General features: G+C 42.7%; 1 protein-coding gene across 1 annotated transcript in view; it reads right to left on the reverse strand.

Annotated features, from left to right (window-relative positions):
- stan (Protocadherin-like wing polarity protein stan) overlaps positions 1-18,992 on the reverse strand; it is a 61,984-nt gene that overhangs the window by 33,863 nt on the left and 9,129 nt on the right. Inside the window, exons 3-12 of the mRNA XM_077639290.1 lie at positions 18,565-18,764; positions 16,058-16,201; positions 14,556-14,730; positions 13,732-13,857; positions 11,945-12,116; positions 9,512-9,716; positions 7,957-8,066; positions 6,810-6,974; positions 3,595-3,749; positions 881-1,047 (exon numbers count right to left, since the gene is read on the reverse strand). Of these exons, the coding sequence (XP_077495416.1) occupies positions 881-1,047; positions 3,595-3,749; positions 6,810-6,974; positions 7,957-8,066; positions 9,512-9,716; positions 11,945-12,116; positions 13,732-13,857; positions 14,556-14,730; positions 16,058-16,201; positions 18,565-18,764 (1,619 nt within the window). The remainder of the gene's footprint in view (positions 1-880; positions 1,048-3,594; positions 3,750-6,809; positions 6,975-7,956; positions 8,067-9,511; positions 9,717-11,944; positions 12,117-13,731; positions 13,858-14,555; positions 14,731-16,057; positions 16,202-18,564; positions 18,765-18,992) is intronic.

Raw genomic sequence — 18,992 nt, forward strand, 5'->3', positions numbered from 1 at the left:
GATGTGGGGGGGTGGACTTACATTCGAGTCGACTTACAATCGTGTAAATACGACAATGCAGACATTTTTCCATTTTACAATAGCAAGAATTTCCTCTATATTATGACTACAGCGTTTGATAGCCACTACCTGGCCACAGGTGTGACGAGATAGATTCTATAAAATAGAGCACGTCATATATACAAAGGTTCTACAAACTTGCCTCGAGTGCATTTTATTTACACCTTCGCAAACAAAATATAACAACAATGATGTGCTTTGTCAAGTGCATACATTCTACACCACAAGTCATTTTATAGATCCCTGTTAGCACTAATCTACTCAGTTGGGCCAGTTCTTTCTAAGACACTGGAAAAAAGAAAGTTCATGAATGCAAAACACAAGACAAGCACTTCCTGTCTGAAGCAACTTCATAATTTGTGCACTGATGCTAGTCAGACCGAGAGGCATGAAACCAAAGTGAGCATGAAATCAAAAGTCAAAGAGTGGAAAAGCCATTCTTTTTGAACTTCTGTTCAAGTAACAGCAACACTGAAAGTACACACATTCGGGAATAATGTTAGACTGCAGCAAGAAGTATGAGTCGTTGTGGTACAAAACAAGCTGAATTTGAACTTAACAGCACGATGTACCTAGTATTGATTCTTGAGAAAAGAAAAAGCAAGAAAGATAGAAAGGCAGATAGACAGACGCAGAGCAAGAAAGAAGACAGGAGTAAAAGGAATAAAAAAGAAGAAAGGAGAAAAATATAGGACAAAAAGAGATGAAAGGAATAAAATGAAAGAGAGGGAAACAGTAAATAAAATATGACTTCAGAGATGTGCCTCAGGCTGTGGTCTTTATGTGGGTAGCTATGAAGAAAAAAGAAACGCCTACATACGTGAAGTGACATTTCCGAGCTCTGGCCTACGTGGACATGGATGAGGAGCCCCACGGTTGCCCTCGTGCGAAATGTTAGCCCCAGAGACCAGGGAAACTGGATTGGGCGCAACAGCGGGTTGAAGACCAAGAACCCATCGCCATCAAACCGGCGGACTGGTTCCACACCTGTAAGAAAGCGCCGATTTTCTCTAATCAAGCCACAGCAGCTGCAAAGGGCAAAGAGTTTGGTTTTGTTTGGTTTGGTTTATAGGGGTTTAACATCCCAAATCGACTCAGGCTATGATAGGCGCCATAGTGAAGGGCTCCGGAAATTTCGACCACCTGGGGTTCTTTAACGTGCACTGACATCGCACAGCACACGGGCCTCTAGAATTTCGCCTCCATCGAAATTCAACTGCCGCGGCCGGGATCGAACCCGCGTCTTTCGGGCCAGCAGCCGAACGCCATAATCACTCAGCCACTGCGGCAGCTAAAGCCAAAGAGTTACACACTGCATTGAGCATTGTTAATGAGACACTGAGGACAAAATGAAGTTAGCCTGTATCGATAGAATACCATGTCTTAATAACAAAAAGGCCAGTCTCCCTGAGAAAAATGCTTTTGTAAGCTAAAAGGCTTAAAAATGAAAGACCACAGCTTTGCTGCCATCAGTTGTTTTCATCTGTAAACTGCAATGACGTCAAAGGTTTATTTTTTGGTTGCAGTTAATTCACTTCCCACCGGCGATCATCAACATGGCCACAAAGAGCGCAACAATCAATTTTTACAAACAAAAATTGCATGGAGTTTTTCCCCAGTGCTGCTTTAAGAGAAACACAATCTACAACGACATAAAACTACGGAGCTACTTTTTGGTGGTAATGAGGAGGGAAAGGAGATTGATGAGCCACAAGAAAAAATATAATTTGGAAAATATGAAACTAAAAGACAGCTCAGGGAAAATAATTTCTTGCATTTTCACACAAAGTAATACCATGCTACGTGTAGAACGTATCTTTATGACTTGAAAAAAAAAAAAAAGCTTACATTTACTCCTCAGGTTACAAGAGCTCAATCCTTTGCTTAGCCGGGGTTTTTATACAAGACAAAAGCACAAATTTCTTAAAAACAACATTATTTCCTTCCAACTTAATGCGGCTAATATAGTAACCTTGGTGGAAAAGTGGTCCACGTTAGAAGAAAAGTCCTTTCAACAACTACTCCCTGTACACAGAACCTCCAAGATTTGAACTTTGAACAAAAATTGATGCACATAAAGTCGAGTCAATTTAAAAAAAAGGTTAAATTACGTGCAGTGCTTTGGCGATCCTGTTTTGAAGAACTTATCATATTCTTTTCTGGAACTTGAGCATCATGTGACCACAACAACACGTGATCCATGAAGTGGCAAGTGCACCATATAAAGTGCAAAGCTAGCTTAAAGATTAAAAACCCATAGAGTGGTAAGATGCTGCCAGCAACTCTTAAAACTGAAGAAACAGCCCATTATGCATTATCTACGAATATTCGATAATTTCGAATATCCGATTGAATAGTAAAGTATTCAATACTCGATTACTCCAATACTGAATGTTTGGTGTGTGAAATTTTGAAGTATTTGTCTCGAGAGAATAACGTTTCTAGAACATTTCACTGCATGTGGTTTCAGTTCAGCGTACCTCCTCCGAGACGGCATAGCGGCGTGTGCGCAACTAAAAGCCTCGACTCTGCGCGCGCGCTTGCGCTCCTGTGCAGTTACTGGAGCCGGTCTGCCCATGCTCACGGCAATAAACGTGAACATGCGCACCTGTACCTGCCTGGTGTCTGCAGCCACGGTACCTGCAGTGCGCACACACCGTAACCAGCATGGTGGCGTGCATTAACAGCGATTTAGAATACTGCGATCCGCTTCCGCGCACCACCAGTGTGCAAGCGCTGATTGAACCCAATGAGGCAGGCAAGCAAACATCTAGTCAGAGCTTTGTGGCGTCCTTGGGGCGATCTGCGCATGCGCAGTGGCTCTTCATGGAAACGAATCCAGCTATGCTAAATCTGTCTAATCTTGGGACGCGCGGCTCCTTTGACTTTCTATGAATGAGTCTGGGCTGACTGCAACTGCTGCAGTCGCTCTTTTCGAAGCTGTGTCGACTTTCTGCAAAAATGACCATCGAAAATTGGGGGCGCCAGCCTGCGTGTGGTGCTGAGGTATCTGCGGGGTGCAAGACCTATATGTGGGGCCTCCAACTACCGGTCTTGATTGCAGTTGCTTCGTTGTGCAGCTGTTGCTTTTAAGTGGTGAATCCTAGGAATTCAATTCGTTCTTTTTTTTCATGTAATCATCTTGCATGTTAAAAAAATGCGTTTTGAAAATGCCTATTCTGCCGTCCAACGTTTTCTGCGTGCCAGAAGTATTCGAAATATTCGAAGAAGAAAATTACTGTTCACTTTGAATTCGATTCAAACCAAAAAAAGCCACTATTCGCACATGCCTAGTGATTACACATTAGCATCCACCCAAGCGTGGCCATATGGCTGCAAACAGTGGTTAAGTGGATGTTCATGAGTAATTACTACGCTAATCGAAATCTACCCACATAAGGTGATTCCCCTTGAAAAATACATGGGACTGTAATAATTGCATCTTGCATGGTGAGGTAGGTGGTGAGAGAGATGATAAGATAGATGAACATTTTTAAAGCAGGTTGTGGTACTTAAAAAAAATGATGCACTTGCCTTCACTGCAGTCTCGCCCTCCAAATCCCAGTGGGCAGCTGCAGATGTAAGTGTTCCACCCCTCGGAGCACGTGCCACCATTCTGGCATGGCCTGGTATGGCAGAAACCGCGCTTCTCGTGACAGCCAGCCGTTGTTGAGTTGTTGGCAACAAATCTGTAACACAGACAGGACGAAGAAATAAATGAACCTTTAGACAGTACAGCAGACTTCCTTTGTTCTGACCTAGCTGGAACATGCAAAATCAGCTTGAATTATCTGACGTTACAATTGAAAGATGAATTCGAAATCATCGTAAATTAGACGGTCATAAACCACAGATACCTTGTTTTCATTATGACCTATATGTGCCTCCACCTGTATAAACAGGCTAGCAGTTTCAGTAAACTCTTTTGGGTGAGTGTTTTCATTTTTGTAATGATGTGTAAGGCATTATTAAACATTGTTAACGATGTTAACGTGTGCTCATAGGTCATGTGAGGCATGAAAAAAACTGCAATATAATCGCTGCTTCATCATTTTAATTCTCTACATTACTGAAGTCAGCCTGCCTCAAGAGACGGCATGACAACGAATTTAGAAGCAGCTATTATATTGCAGTTTGTTTCATGCCTCACGTGACCCTTAAGCACACGTCAACGTCACAGTCATCATTCGGCTGTTGAAACTGAAACAGCATGACAAAAAATTCAATTGTAAATTATTTAGCGGTAATAAGCCAGCATCACCCGGTGATTCATACGTAGTAAACAGCATGACAGAAAAATTCAGTTGTAAATTATTTATCGGTCATGACTCATAAGTGAACATCACCTGGTGATTCATACGTAGTAGTGTCTTCGGCATCAATGTAGAGAAGAAAATGTGCCATTAAAATTAGGTGTCTATACTTCTTTAAATCATACCAGCACACTCATGTACAAAGTGTGATCCTGCATGGTCATAACCAAATAATTTGTTCCACATTAATCACATAATTAGCTGTTCCACATAACCAGATAACATATTCGACGTTATCACATAACTAACTGTTCATCATGGTTTCTGGGCACTGCTGTCACCATCGCAGCTGCTGCCATAAATGCGCAACACAGCAAATGTATTCCATTACATCAACTAGTCAGAAGCCAGGCTCACAACACCGTTTTCTTGCAAAAATACATGACATGTCGTGGCTTGTAGACTGGCCAAGTACAATAGGCAACGATACAACAGGTAAAGTATGGACCAGTTACAAGCTGCTGTCACAAATGAGCAGCTTTATGAGCATGCACGCCGTCTTCACATAATCACCTGTTGTGTTCTTATCGCCCCGACGTCTCATGGTTGTCGTCCGGATGAAATGGCGTCATCACATAGCAAGGTCATAAGACCCATTATCATCGGGTCCCATTGCAATGGGGTCATGGCCATGTTTAAGAGGTTTAATAGCAGCAGTAGATCAACGTCACCGATTCAGAGTTAACAGGTCACATGACCCATTAATGACTATACCCAGTACTGCTCGCATGTCAGCAGTAACAGGTCACACATGACCCAGTGACAATGTGACCCATTGGCCATGTGATTGATAACTCATCTGACCAACTGATTCCATTAATCCTCTTACACATGACCTACTAAATACCTTGAAAGGCAACTTTGGGGTTTTTTTCCCAACCTACTGAGTGAATTACCACACCACAACACATGGAGTCCCCTGCCTCCGGCATCACAAACTACTTTTCAAAATATACCATTTATACCCATTTTAAAACAGTAAACTGAAACCCGGTTCATGGGCAAGGATGACGCTGATTAATGCTGCAATGACGTCACAGATATTATTAGAAAAACACTCATATGTACCTTCTATGGCTGCTGTAACTACTGGAAATGGTAACTCCGTTCAACGAATGCAAAAGACGACCTAATAAAAGCCTTACAATTCGCTCTTCATGTGGGGAGAGGGCAATAATGTGCGATTATTGTTTACAATGTCACTAAAGCAGTGTTGCCTGCAGAAATCACTCGAACAGAGACCACGGAAACAGCATACTTTAAAATCAATTTGTGCAGGAATGAACCACCACTTGCCTGCCAAGCTTGGTTGAAATGATCAGGGTGGGGAGGAAAACCTAAAGTAAAAGTTTCACTAGAATATGTGAACTTCGAATGAACGCCCCTTCAAATTTTTTCCTGTCACAACTGCGAGACTTTCATTAATCCTTTTCTTTCTTTCTTATTCTTTTATGGAGTACCCTGTGCATACAGCATTCTACATGCTTGAGTGTGTTTAATTCAAATAGAATTATAGTAGATAGAAGTGTAGAATGGCGAGTACCGAAAAAAAGACCGCACTTTTTTGCTTTTTGCCTCTAGTTCATGTTGCTCTCCATTGTGCATTCTTGTTTCTGAGAAAAAAGAATTGCAACTAGCTCAGCTATGTACAGGTGCCCACAAAAGGTCTTGGAACACAAAAAAATCACGAAAAAGCTGAAGTTCCTCGCTGCCTAGAGGTGCAAGCAAACATCGAGGGATGGGTTGTGCAGTTGTGCAGGTCACAAAGTGCACCCTTCATTTTAGCAGTATGCTTAGACGGTCCAGCAAATAGGCTTTCTTGTAATTTTTGTGTTCCGAAAACTTGGATGGGCGCCTATACAGTACCCAAATAGACTGTGCCCGTCAGCACAACCACTACTTTTTGATCAGTAAATCTCTCACTTAAAGCCTTCGGCACAACTCGCAGAGCTCACAGTCTCCTGGTCAATGGATATCTCGTTCATAACAACTGATATCCAAAATTTTGGGTTCAAAAATGCCCCCTATTGCTTTTTTTTTCCCCCGACAGAGCAACATGGGCATCTTCCAAAAGGTGTGATGGATGCCCATGCTAAAAAAAAAAGAGAAAGAAAGAAAGAAAAAAAAAAAGAAAAAAAAAGAAGTGAACTGTAAACACAATTCAACTAATGTCTAATTATATAACAGAAGTCTATTTACTGCACTAGATAATTACAAGCATTAATGTATCACTAAACAGAACGCCAATTCCTGCTCAAGCACCAAGTTCAATTCGAATTCAAAGAAAATAAATCTGTTAAAGTGCGATGACTGACAGTGCTTGGCATCTATTAATGCAGTGAGTGCCACAAAGAGAGGTTCTAAGGAGCTATAAATTTAAACAGAAATGCAGCGCCAAAGGTTATTTTTAAATAAAAATGACCAAGCAAGATTTACTTGTTGAGGTCAACAAGCTGGTGGTCGACATAGAGGTCACGGATGCATCCAATGAAGTGCATCTGTGAAACTGGGAAATGTGTAGGCAGGTCTGGCAAGCCCCCAATCTGCAATGGCCCAGTTAGGTCCAGAAAGCGGTAGCAGGTCTGCATCACATCGGCACACCTGCGGAATGTAGGAAATTTAGAGGCTTTCGATGGCGCATTTTGAATACTAAGAACCACGGTCACCTATGGTGCAGGCAGCAAAAAAACACAGCGCAGCTCAGAAGAACATTTCCCATGAAGTGAAAAGAACAAGAGGTGCGCAGCCTGGAAGTTGCAGCTGCAGACTCCGCAGAAGTTCCAGAATACAGTCTGCCATGCCCTTAGTACAGCTGCACCTCACCATCTATTTGTTTCTAGATTACGAGTCCCTGGACTGTGCTCATAACCATCATGTGTGGGAAAGCAAAAATTCTTTTGGCAAAAAGCAAATAAAACCAGGCCGTTTGTGTTTCCCTATTTTCAGGCTGAATAATGATATCATCTAAAGCATTATTATAACAGCACTGTTATAATAAATAATGCTACAGCCACGAAACCCCATCCACTTTGCACAGCTTGGTCATGCTGCCTATGCCTCGTTACTATGCACAACCATTTCTACGTGGTCAGAATGACATGCATGTTATCATTACATGAAAGGTAGCATGTACCAAGGGCAATAATGGAACTGGGCGTCTTTTCTCCCTGGCGTTATTTATTATGCAAAAATTCACTGACACCAACTTACATGCTTAGTATTTGTTTGCATGACTAACTACAGTTATAGAACCGGGGAGCCCAGTGGCACGTGTTGGCTCCAGCTGAGAAACACCACTCACATACAACCAGTGAGATACCTTGGTGCCTGCTACATACTGAGCGTGCAGGCATGATTGTGTGAGTAGATGGCAGATATATTCACTGGACCACACAAAATTAAAGGACAAGGAAACCCACAAAATAGGAGAGAGTAATATGGTTTCAATTTTGATGCCATTCATGATCAAGCTGACTATTCCTAATGCTTAGTTCTGCATCAATTTTACACTAATAAAGTGGCACCTAGAACCATAAGCACTAGTCACAAAAGAAACACTGCACACTTGCAATCAACAACTCACCTGTCTTCGAGGTAGTGTGTTGTACTGTTTGCACAGTTGTAGTTGCCCAGACGGTTTTGAAAACGAGTTGCCAGCACAGAATCGCAGCCGTCTATAGACAGTGTCACAGTCTGCAAAACATGGGAAAAAAAATGTTGCCATAATTAGGAAGTGCTATTAAAGGGGAAATCTAATTTGTACAGCGAATTTTGATGACTCTACAAGCATTCAAGGCCAAGGGAGTACAACAAAAAAGGTATATTTTCTCACCTGATGAAATCTTTAATGTCATTTTTGCCATGCTTAAGGCCATTTCTAAAGCTGGTCTCAATACTGGCTATATAGAGGCATTTAAATAAACCAACACTTTTATTACCTATAAACCAATGCTTTCTAGCTAAAAAAACAGAAGAGCTCTGAAACTATGATGCCTGGGCTTTGTTCCACAATGAAGTTATACCGTATTTACTTGAACCTAAACCAACCTCAACTCTAAGCCGACACAGGAAAACCGTGGAGCCACAAAAAAAGAAAGGATATTCTCAAATACTGATCAGCAGAAAATAAATAGCCGAAACCGAAACAACACGTTTAGTGAGTCATGCTGAACCTGGCTGAACACTCATTTGATGTCGTCACTAGGTATTCCTCGATCACTTCTTGCATCCTACAAGGGGCTGTCCTTGGTGCCATCCAATTCCGCTACTTCAATGATAATGACCTCTTTGCAGTCTTGAAAGCGTCATTCATGTGGTCGCACAGCTGAACAGGTGCACTTGTTGGCTTCAACAATGTACAGCCACATGGTTACATGATTAGCTCTCGAGCCTACATGTAGTGGAACCCATGAGGCATCCCTAAAGACCACAAGGTCTAGAAAGGCGAAGGTGACGGTTACCCTTCCCCTGCAGAGATTTAGAGCTTCAGGGCTGCTGTAAACTCAGCACACCACGGCTCAGAAGCAGACCGTCAGCATGAAGATTTTGACCAATGGTGTACATTCGTTTTGTCCACATTGTACCCTTGCTGCACTTGAAGAGTGAATTAAATATTAACTGCTAAGAAGACTGAGTTTGAAGACAGGTGGGAGTGTGGTGGCACTGCTTAGTTGAAGTCATCGCCTCTATCGGAACCAAAGCACGCCTATGCTGCACTGTGCTGGCAAAGTTGGTGCTGGCAAAGTTGCATCCTCAAATTTAAGCCGACCTGTGAGTTTAGAGCCTGCAGTTTTTATCAGAACCATTGGTTTAGATTCGGGTGAACATGGTAAATATCATAAGGCATTAACTATACATAAAGACAAGGTGTGAACTATAAGATAACGATGTTTAGGCCGAGCTTGTTAGTATATTAGGTAACAAGAGCAGTTGCACGCCACTTTATAGTATTTTATCAACCTGTCTTATTCAAATAAAGTTGTTCATAGCGTTTTATGGTGCTACCTCATCAAATAAACTAGTTCTTGGCATTTTATCATGCCATGTCATCAAATGACAAAAAAAAACTAGTGTAAAACATAAAATAAGACATATTGCAAGACGTAAAATAAAACACACGAAGCAGTAAATCAGCTTACCCGGTTGTAATAGCTGACTTCAACTTGATGCCATTGGCCGTTGCTGACCTCAGTTGGCACAGCAACTGACACCTGACTCATGTTGACACCCGTAGAGAAGGAGAACACAATGCTTCCCTGCACAATCTCCAGGGCCACAAAGTCGTGCATGTCATTGTAACGTCCATTGTAAAGGAGCAGTCCATTTCGTTTCTGAGTGGCAAAACTGGGTCGCAAAAATAAAAGGAAAAGGAAAGGCATTTATGACCGTGTATATAGATGCCTTAGCATGCAAGCTGTTGCCAACGTTGAAAACCACTGATATAGCAGTGAATTTTAACTTTTTGATCGCAAGAAAATGACCAAAATCAAGTGGAAAACTCAGCCAAAGATGATACACAATGACATTAACTTAGAAAACAAAACTAACAGCAATAGGTGAAGGCTAGTGGGTAGGGCTAGGTGACCAAATAGAAATTAAATCAGAGACGCAATAAATATCAAGAGCTGCATTAGCGTATTGAGATGAAAATAATGGAAGTTTTTTTCCCCCTCAGTTCATCTGTTGGAGAACGCACCTTGCGTTATATTCGGAACCAGTGCACGAACTTAACGCGAATTTTTAGAGCGAGAGCTCTACTTTACGACTAAAGCTGCAAAAGCCGATTCACCGCTGAAGCCTTGACCTTGACCTTGAACAAATAAATAAATGAATATTTCTGCGACTGGGATTCGAACCTGCAGCGGCGCTAACAGCTCTGCTTTGCTGGCCACTGCACAAGAGCACTATGCTATCGCCACAGCCGATGACGCGTTGTCTTAAACTGCAACACACTCTCACGTTGTGTATTGCACATCGTCACCTACATCAACTTCCATCTGCGGCGCGAACAGATCAGACCAAGCTGAACCTCGATCAGAGCTTAACCTTAGTCTAATGTCATCGCCACACGTGCCGACGACCGAGAAAAGCAAAACCATGAGCCAACCAGGCTAGCACATGCTTTCGCACGTCTACTTGGTTTAGCTACGTTAAAACCCCACACTTTAGAGAAGGCATTGAAAGAGTTGAGAGGAGTAAGGAAAGAAAATGAAGGCAAACGGGCACAGGACTGGCAGCACAAAACACGAAGCAGCAGTGGAACGGCGATGACAGCGGGCCACTGCTGTGTAGAAGGCCACGTGCGTTAAAGCATCGGAGCTTTGTAGCGGTCGATGATGTCGCACATATTTTTTAAGTGTTGCCTCTTAAATAACATCGACGACTCCGCTGCTTCAGCATTTTTGCACTCCATTTCCGTTTTTTTCCTGAGCCCTCCGCACTCCGGTTGTAGTCAGCTTGAACAAACTGTGATCATGTACTTTATAATCGTAATATCTTTTTTTTTATTGATACTGTAAGTCTCATCAGGGACTGTAAAAGGAAGGGCGGTGAATAATACAACCAGGTGTACAGCCCATATTGGTAAGTAAAACTACTTGAACAATAACATATGGTACAAAATGTTACAAAATCAGTTAGAATTCAAGTTGAGGTCCAAATAATAGGCTGCAAACATTGTGACAAGCAAAAAGAAAGGAAAATCGGCTGTAGTTAGCGCTGCAATTTCAGTCTAGGCACAAAAAGAAATGGTAAAAATAAACAGGGCAGAATAGGAAAGTGTGGAAAATGAGAGTAACTACTGGGAAACAAACAGGTGATCTCTAATCAGGGCACTAAACGCACCTAATGATGAGCTGTTAGAAATATCTATGTTTAGATTGTTCCATTCTCGTGTTGCTCAAGGAAAAAATGAGTATTTGAATAAATTATTTTTTTAAAATTTTCGCGAGGTCTCAAACTCTCTCTTCGTGTTATATTCGTGGTCGCGTTATATATGTGTAAGTATGGTACTATCCTCAACACAGCACCTTCCATTAACCAGGCTCTCATAATCGAAGAGTGAGCAATAATGTCCTGCAGATTATGCAGTCAAAAAGTTTATTTATTTATTTTATTTGAATACGACCAGGAATGCATAGCTACCATTTAATGGTCGCAGCTATCCTAGCAGCTATCTTGATCTTAAACACAAAAAATAATCATACCAAACACTCTGGGCCACACTGGACTGTACAAGGAACAATGCCTATTTTAATCTTCCAATTTAACAAAAACAATGATTTCAGAGATCCCTTATACACACAAACTTAAGAGTGAAATCCAAACCTGAAGTTGGGCTCTGTTTCATTAATAGCAAGCCTTGTACCATGAAATTAATGTCTTTGTTAGGCTGGAGTTTGGCAAAGCCCGCAACAGCACTCAACCTTTCAGTCTGCTCTTTGGAAACCAGAACGGATAAAAACATGCTGCACTTTTGGCACTGATTTATGCTACCTTAAAGTCCCAAATATGAGTAAGCTGGACTAGATTTTATGCGAGCTGCCATAACCATTAAAGGCTCGTGCACACACCTGAGGCGCAGATGCATGCGGTGGCGTTGTCGCAGAGATGGAAAGGTGACATAGGAGCCACGATTGAAGCTCCGTGCCCTCAACTGGCACTCGCCATTTGTCCACAGGGGGTCCTCCGTGCAGTTGGCACAGTCTTGGCCACAGGTCTTGACTTTGATTTCACAGTTTGTCCCTGTTTGTTACATACAAAGCGAAACAGGTAAATTTACAACTGCCTCACACTGGAGGCAGTACAATATCTGTGGACAAGCATGATGCAAGGATTAGAAGCAAGTCCCCCTCGCCCTTTTCTGATGTCTTTTCAGACACAGTAGTCAGCTCACAAACCTGCAGCAATATTCCTATAACTATACATTGTTTTGAACTATAGTACTGACCAAACTATGTAGTCCTTTAATGTCAATAAGATAATGGTAATAACACTACGAGGCCACCACATATCAGATATTTTGTGTATGCTGCAGTCAAGGCAACTGTTGCCTGCATGCTAAAAGAAAACGTTGGTAGGGTCATACCTCTAAGAAAACAAGTTGTCCTCTAGCTGCAGCAAACAAGTGCATCTAATTAAAGATAAACATGATTCGATGAAAAGAAATGATGCAACTATTATGACAAAATATAGTGAATGTGAGCACACTTAATTGTTATGTTCTAAGAAGTTTAAACAAATGCAACCGTCCATCTTAAAAACCATCAAATTCGTGTCAGCCATTCAAACTTTGAAAGGAATTGAATGACTTGCTAGATATACTCAGTGAATATCCATCGGCTGACAAATCGGAGATAGAAAAGCTTATTACTAGTACAGTAAAACCTCGTTGATATGTTCCCGGTACATACGACTTCCTGGTTCCTACGTTCAAAACCACGGACATTTCATGGATGTTCCCAGATAACACAATTTCCCGGCTACTACATTTAAAATTTCGACAAGTTGTGGTCGTATAATCCGTTTCTTGGCCAACTGCACATGTTATAAACATACAAGTGTGCCAAACGTGAGGGCACGCGACATGAAAAGCTGAAATACGGCGGCAGTCACCTGCCGCGCTGGCTTATCTGCGGTTCCTGGATGCAAGGAGGTGAAGCATAATCACCACAACCACCATTACCACCATCAACAACAAAAATAAAAACGGCGCGCTGTGCATTCGAGACAGGCGTTTTTGCTGGGACACGACAAGAGGAGAAACGCTGATGTTTCTTTGCGGGTGCATAAGGGAAAGGGGGCGAAGCACCTACGAACTACAGCGATGCGAAAATCAGCCGCCGCGAGGGCTTTCCCGCACTACTTATATGCAAAGGGGCGAAACATCTGAAAATGACGAGGAAGATATTTTGGTTGCTTTCGCCATTGCCGTCGACGAACCGGATGCGTTATTGAAGTTCCTTCCGCGCTTAAGAGAGCGCCAACGCGGACTGAATTCTGCGAGCTCTAGAAAAGGATCTGTTGACATCTTGTGCCAAGAGTTGGTAATCTACCTTTTTATGGAGAGAGATCGTCGATAAATGTCTTTGTACCTCACTCCACAGTTCCCTTTTTCAAAATTAGGCGGTTTGTATCATACGTTTTCCTTGGAAGGTGGCAGACTAGAGCCTTGTCCTCGGCACGTGACTGGGCATCACTGGCAGCTGTTCCACAAGCTGCTCCCATATTGACAAAAGCAAATATTCACTGGGATATGTTGAAAAAATTCACAGAGTCCCACTCAAAAGGACAAGTTCAGCAAGATGACAAGTTCATCTGCAGAAGGTACAGCATGCTGCTGCAATGAGATGTTTCCAACCTGTAAAGCCCTCCTGGCAGATGCAAGTGTATCCCGACTCTTGTCGAACACAGGTCCCGTTCTGGCCACAAGGATTTGAATAACACAGGTTTATCTCAATGTCGCAGTCATACTTCCTTTTCATACCTAGAACACAAGAGGGAAACCATCATTCGACATGCATTACATAAATTCGAAGTCACAAGGTAATGGACAAATGGTTTACTACTGGAAGACCACAGCACTATTATCACTGAACAGAAGCTAACTAACAGGTACTAGAAAATGACGGACCACACTTGGTGAATAGGACATTCAGAAGCATAAATAAAACTGAGACATGGAGCTTAAGATCAAAAAATGTTTTGGAAATATTGTTATTGCAGAAGTTAGGGCTTTACATCAAAGAAGCCAAAATTAATAGAAATCGTTACAGTAAAAAACTAATTAAGGTGAAAATATAGAGTCCATATTCGTGCAACAAATTAGGCAGAGAAACAGGTACAAACAACTAATTAGACAACCATTTTTTTATACCACCAGCCACCACAAGTTGCTCTTACATCATCTTTGCCAATTCATTTTTTTTTCGTCTTACCAAAGAATGTATTCTGTGACATTCCAACTGGATTTCACTTTAATCAAAAAAGTTCCTGTTATCAGTACACTCATTAAGTTGCTTTATTGTAACATAATCTCTGTAGCAGCCTGCATTTTTCTTTTATTCTGACGAAACATCTTTCCTCTTTTCGGGGTGAAATGAAGATAAAGTTGTTTTTACCGTTATAAATCTGCTTAGAATGTAAAATAAAACAAAAATATGCAGCTTTCAGAGTGGCATGTACCCGTAAAGCCAACTGGGCAGCGGCAGGCAAATGTGTTGACAGGGTAGATGGGTCGGAAAAGAACTGTGTCTGATGCGACGAACGAGGACGCGTTTCCAAACTTGAGCACCGACAGGCATTCCTCAAAGTTGATGCAGGGCTCACGGACACACAGGTTGTCATCGAAGGGCAGTACCTGCAACAGCAAAAGGCAAAGCACATTTTACCACAAATAGCAGGGCAACAGCACACTAACAATCCCCAAGCTATGAGAAATCTCTCCCAACTAAATGTTTTGTTTTAGTGACTTTTTGCTTTAATGTACAGACCCTTGTTTGGTTTAATGCAGGCTTTATAGTTGACATTGGCATTTTAACAAGCTTGTTGCGGTCGCTATGTAACTTTGCTATGTAAGTACCTGTACCTTGTCGCAACTTATTTTCTGGCCCGTCCAGTCCCATACCGTATATTCATGGCATGCGAATGTATGCCACGTCCTCATTTACGCGATTTGAGCTTTGGTGCAAGGTTTTTGTGAACATGTACTATTGCTAGGCAGAGTACGGATATATACAAATGTCTGTAAGGACTTTTTAAGATGTCTCGGAGAAGCAACCTTTATCCAAATCTAGTGTAGATTACAATGTTTGCAAACATCAAGTTTCCGTGCATGCCCATTATGCATCTGTCTATCCATGAAAACGCTCACAATTACATTCTTATGTGCACTGCTTGGCTACGCACTTATCACTCATATATAAATTGCTTTATACAGCCACTTTTCTAAAATTTTCCTGACTTATTATAAGCATGTATAAGTGGAGCATTGTTTTGAGCCACTCAAAATGTCTCTTCTTTCTCTTTTCTCTTAGTGAGGAGAAGCCAGTTGCGAGAGCCTTCAACTCTCCTTAAGAATTAGCTTGAACTATGCTTTTTATGCACTGATATTTTACGACACCTCATAAGTTGCCCCAGACTTTCTTTTCTTCACGCTTCCCTGTCTCTGCATAAGCAATATCCTTTAACTTATTTTTTAGAGGGTAGGCATTCTCTTTTCTCTCATACACCCTTGATCTGGGCCGTCTCATTCTTTATTCAAAAGTTTATGACAACTTGCATTTAGCCAAACATCTCATGGCGTACACAAGGCCATGGCATACAGAAAGCCAATGGAAAAGTTATATTGTGTACAACATCATGTAAAAAACAAAGCATTTCTCCATGTCAAAACATAACCGTGATGCATTTTACTATCCATCAAATAGCTGTACCAGTCAACATACAAAAACTGTTTAATGTTTCAGCTGGAAGCAGCTCACTTTCAGTCCTTGATAATCCATATCCAGAAAAAAAATTGACATGGAACCAGTACTGACAACCTTACTGGCTAGAGTAAGGTACGTTTAGACTAGATGCAAAAGAATGGCAATTAGAATCGTGGAGAACAGCTGACGAACTTGCGTCTATGCATGTAAATCCAAGAACACGATTCCCCAAGGAAACAAAGACGGCAAGAAACTTACATGCACATTAGTGAGTTTGGCGAGTATGGCTCTATTTAGGTAGACCCTTTCCTGGAGGTACTGCGGTCGAAAGAAGTCATCCTCGCTTCCTTTTAGTGCTGAAAAGCTGATGTTGAGAACTGTGCTGTCAACGTCGGTGTCGTCCTGCAATTAAAATACGCATGTTCTTACGGTCTCCTGAGAACAATTAAAACTAGAAATGAATTACACAAATGTGCCTGATATAGCTTTACAAGCATTCAGAAAAAAAAATGCCCTGTGATGACACTGTGGATTTCTAATGCATTATGCCAGAATTTTCTACAAGAGTTATTGAGAGGGAAAAAATTAGAATTAATGTTTACCCACATGGTCATGTTGTTACAATGGAAATTTCTATCTGAAGTAAAACATGCACCATTCCGAGAAGTGAATTCCACATCCCTTTCTTAGGTGGAAGAAGTTACTGCATCATCTCAGCTAAGAAAGCTAACAGTTGTGGCAAAGCAAGGGAAAAATATAGTGCTTGATAATGAAGCGACATAGTTCAAAGCATTTAGGTGAATTGTCCATAATAGCTAGGGGGGGAAATCCGACTGTGCGGCCTGCTCGAGGCCCCCCCCTGCCGCCGGATACGGGCCGGTGTAGTTTCGGCTACTAGGCTTTGTTCCGGTGCAACGCCAGCGGTGGGGATGGGTTGTCCGGGGCCCATCCTCTTGGGAGCTGCAGCGACTCCCACGGCTGTGAGGGCCAGCCGAATCGTGAGGTCCGTTGTCTGTGCGGAGGCAGGCCTGGAGGCAGACCAGGTTGGACCCACGAAATCCGGTAGAAAGGAATGTCAAAAGTCAAAAACCTCCGCTCACGGGAACGTGCATGGCTACTAATGCTCGGTTTCTGGCTACGAAGAGGTCAGGTCCGCGCGGTAGCGTGCCGATGCACGGTTTCTGGCTACATAGAGGCCAGGTCCGCGTGGGGGTTCCGACAGCCCGAGCTCCTCGGAATCGATGTCCTCGGGGAAGCAGTCTCATTGCGGATTGCTTATGATGGGTGGCATATTGCGGACGCCGAGGCTGACCCAGTCTTGGGTACCACCGGGGACGCCGAGGTAAAGGGTGTGCAGTAGGACCAGTGCGAAAACCGTCGATGTGTGGAGTACCGGTGGAGTAGGCCCGGCTTATCTCACCCTATGCCTGATTCTTGGTTCGTGGCCCGGGCGCCCGGCCTTGAATACTCCCTCCTCAGTAGGTGTGGAGCAAGCAAGGGGAGGAAATAAGTGCAAGGTGGTTGGAAGGTAGCACAGGTGGGTCCCCCAGGGTTACCGGGTTATGGTGCCGAGGACCAAGCGCCGATAGGCTGACGACCTGGGCCTCTGTTGGCCGGACCACACCACACACACTTCCGGAGTCTGAAAAACCGCGAAACACAGTCGACGGCTAGTAACCGGCCGGTCCGATCCAATCCTTAAAATCGTGGAGGAGCAGGTGGCTGCGGACCCCAAGTTAGGAATTTTTTTTTTTCTTTCTTTCCTGTCTCCGACGGTCGGAGCCAGTGGGTGGTCGTGCATCCCGTGAGGGAGCCGCACCATTGGAAAAGCTTGATGCCCTACCTGTCATGGCCAGGCAGGCCAGAAATGGAGTCGATGTCAAATGAAGGATCAGAGCAAAATCTCGCTGTCCCCATTCCCATCCAAATTCCCATAACCCTTTCCCAATTCCAATTTCCCATACCCTACATCCCACCCCCTCCGCTACGTCCTAGGGGAGATCAGGGGAGTCTCCCCGGGCCCGTTCCCCCGGCGATGGGTTGCTTGTAGCATTTCCCCCCCCCCTTTCTTTTACTTTTCCACCTACGGGTGGCAAAACGATGGATTGCCTTCGGGCCTTTTCATTTATTTTACGATTGGGTCAAGCCTGTTATACGTCAGTGGTGCAGGCAGGAGCTTATTGGTTTACATTCTTTTTATGGCAGCTCCACCATACTATATATATATGTCCATAATAGCGGAGTGAGTCTCAGAGAAAGAAATAATCAGAGAGAACAAGCCACATGAACACATGAGCCACATGAGAACAAGCCACAGCTTTAGTGCAACCACATGACTGACACAAGTTGGATGTTAATAAAAATTAACTGCACAGCTTTTAACACCTTCACAGGTCAAGAAGCATTCATGTTGCAAAATTTACCGTCTTTATCTAAATTCAAACACTGCTTTTTCACAATCACAAATGCGAAAGCGAGCTCGACAATGTGCTTGCATATGAGGCAAATTTAGAAAGTTAAAAGATGCAATTTCTTTTCTGAAGCTTCCCGCTGAATAGAAAAAAAGATTTTATACTCAATGACATGAAATTTAAAAGAGAAGAGATGAATGTGAAGCATAATAATTTTATTTGGCTCACACATCTCGACATATTCTGGCTGTCCACTGCATGTTGCCTACAAGCACTATGCTAAAAGATAAGCTCAGGCTGACTGATACGGTGAAACGCAATTATGGTGACAATTCATAGAAGCAATGGCTTTACCTGGATGCTAAATATGAAGACACTTTCCTTCGCACACGGCACGATGGCTGCAAGACCGCTGACAAATTGGTCATAAAGCGGTGACAGGAACTGTTCCTTGGTGATGCCTCCCAGACGGACAGTGACACTGTTGAACAACATAGCCTCCGATACAAGCCTCACTGAGAGGTGGCACATGGCCGACACCTCGTTGATACCATCTGCGTGTAAAATTAAGAAAAGTGTGGTATAAGACTGGAAGCACTCACTCTCAACCTGCAAAGTGATTCGTCGGATTGTCTAATGTCCCTCCAAAAAGCTCTCAAATTTGTAAGCTTTTTGAAGGTTTATGCATAGGATGTGAGCACATGATTTATCATATGCACTCCTGTCGGTTTCATCTACACCACTGGTTTGAACAAACTGCAAATCATTCTCATTTTGATTTT

Source organism: Amblyomma americanum, chromosome 10, assembly GCF_052857255.1.
Source record: "Amblyomma americanum isolate KBUSLIRL-KWMA chromosome 10, ASM5285725v1, whole genome shotgun sequence".
NCBI classification, from domain to species: Eukaryota; Metazoa; Arthropoda; class Arachnida; order Ixodida; family Ixodidae; genus Amblyomma; species Amblyomma americanum.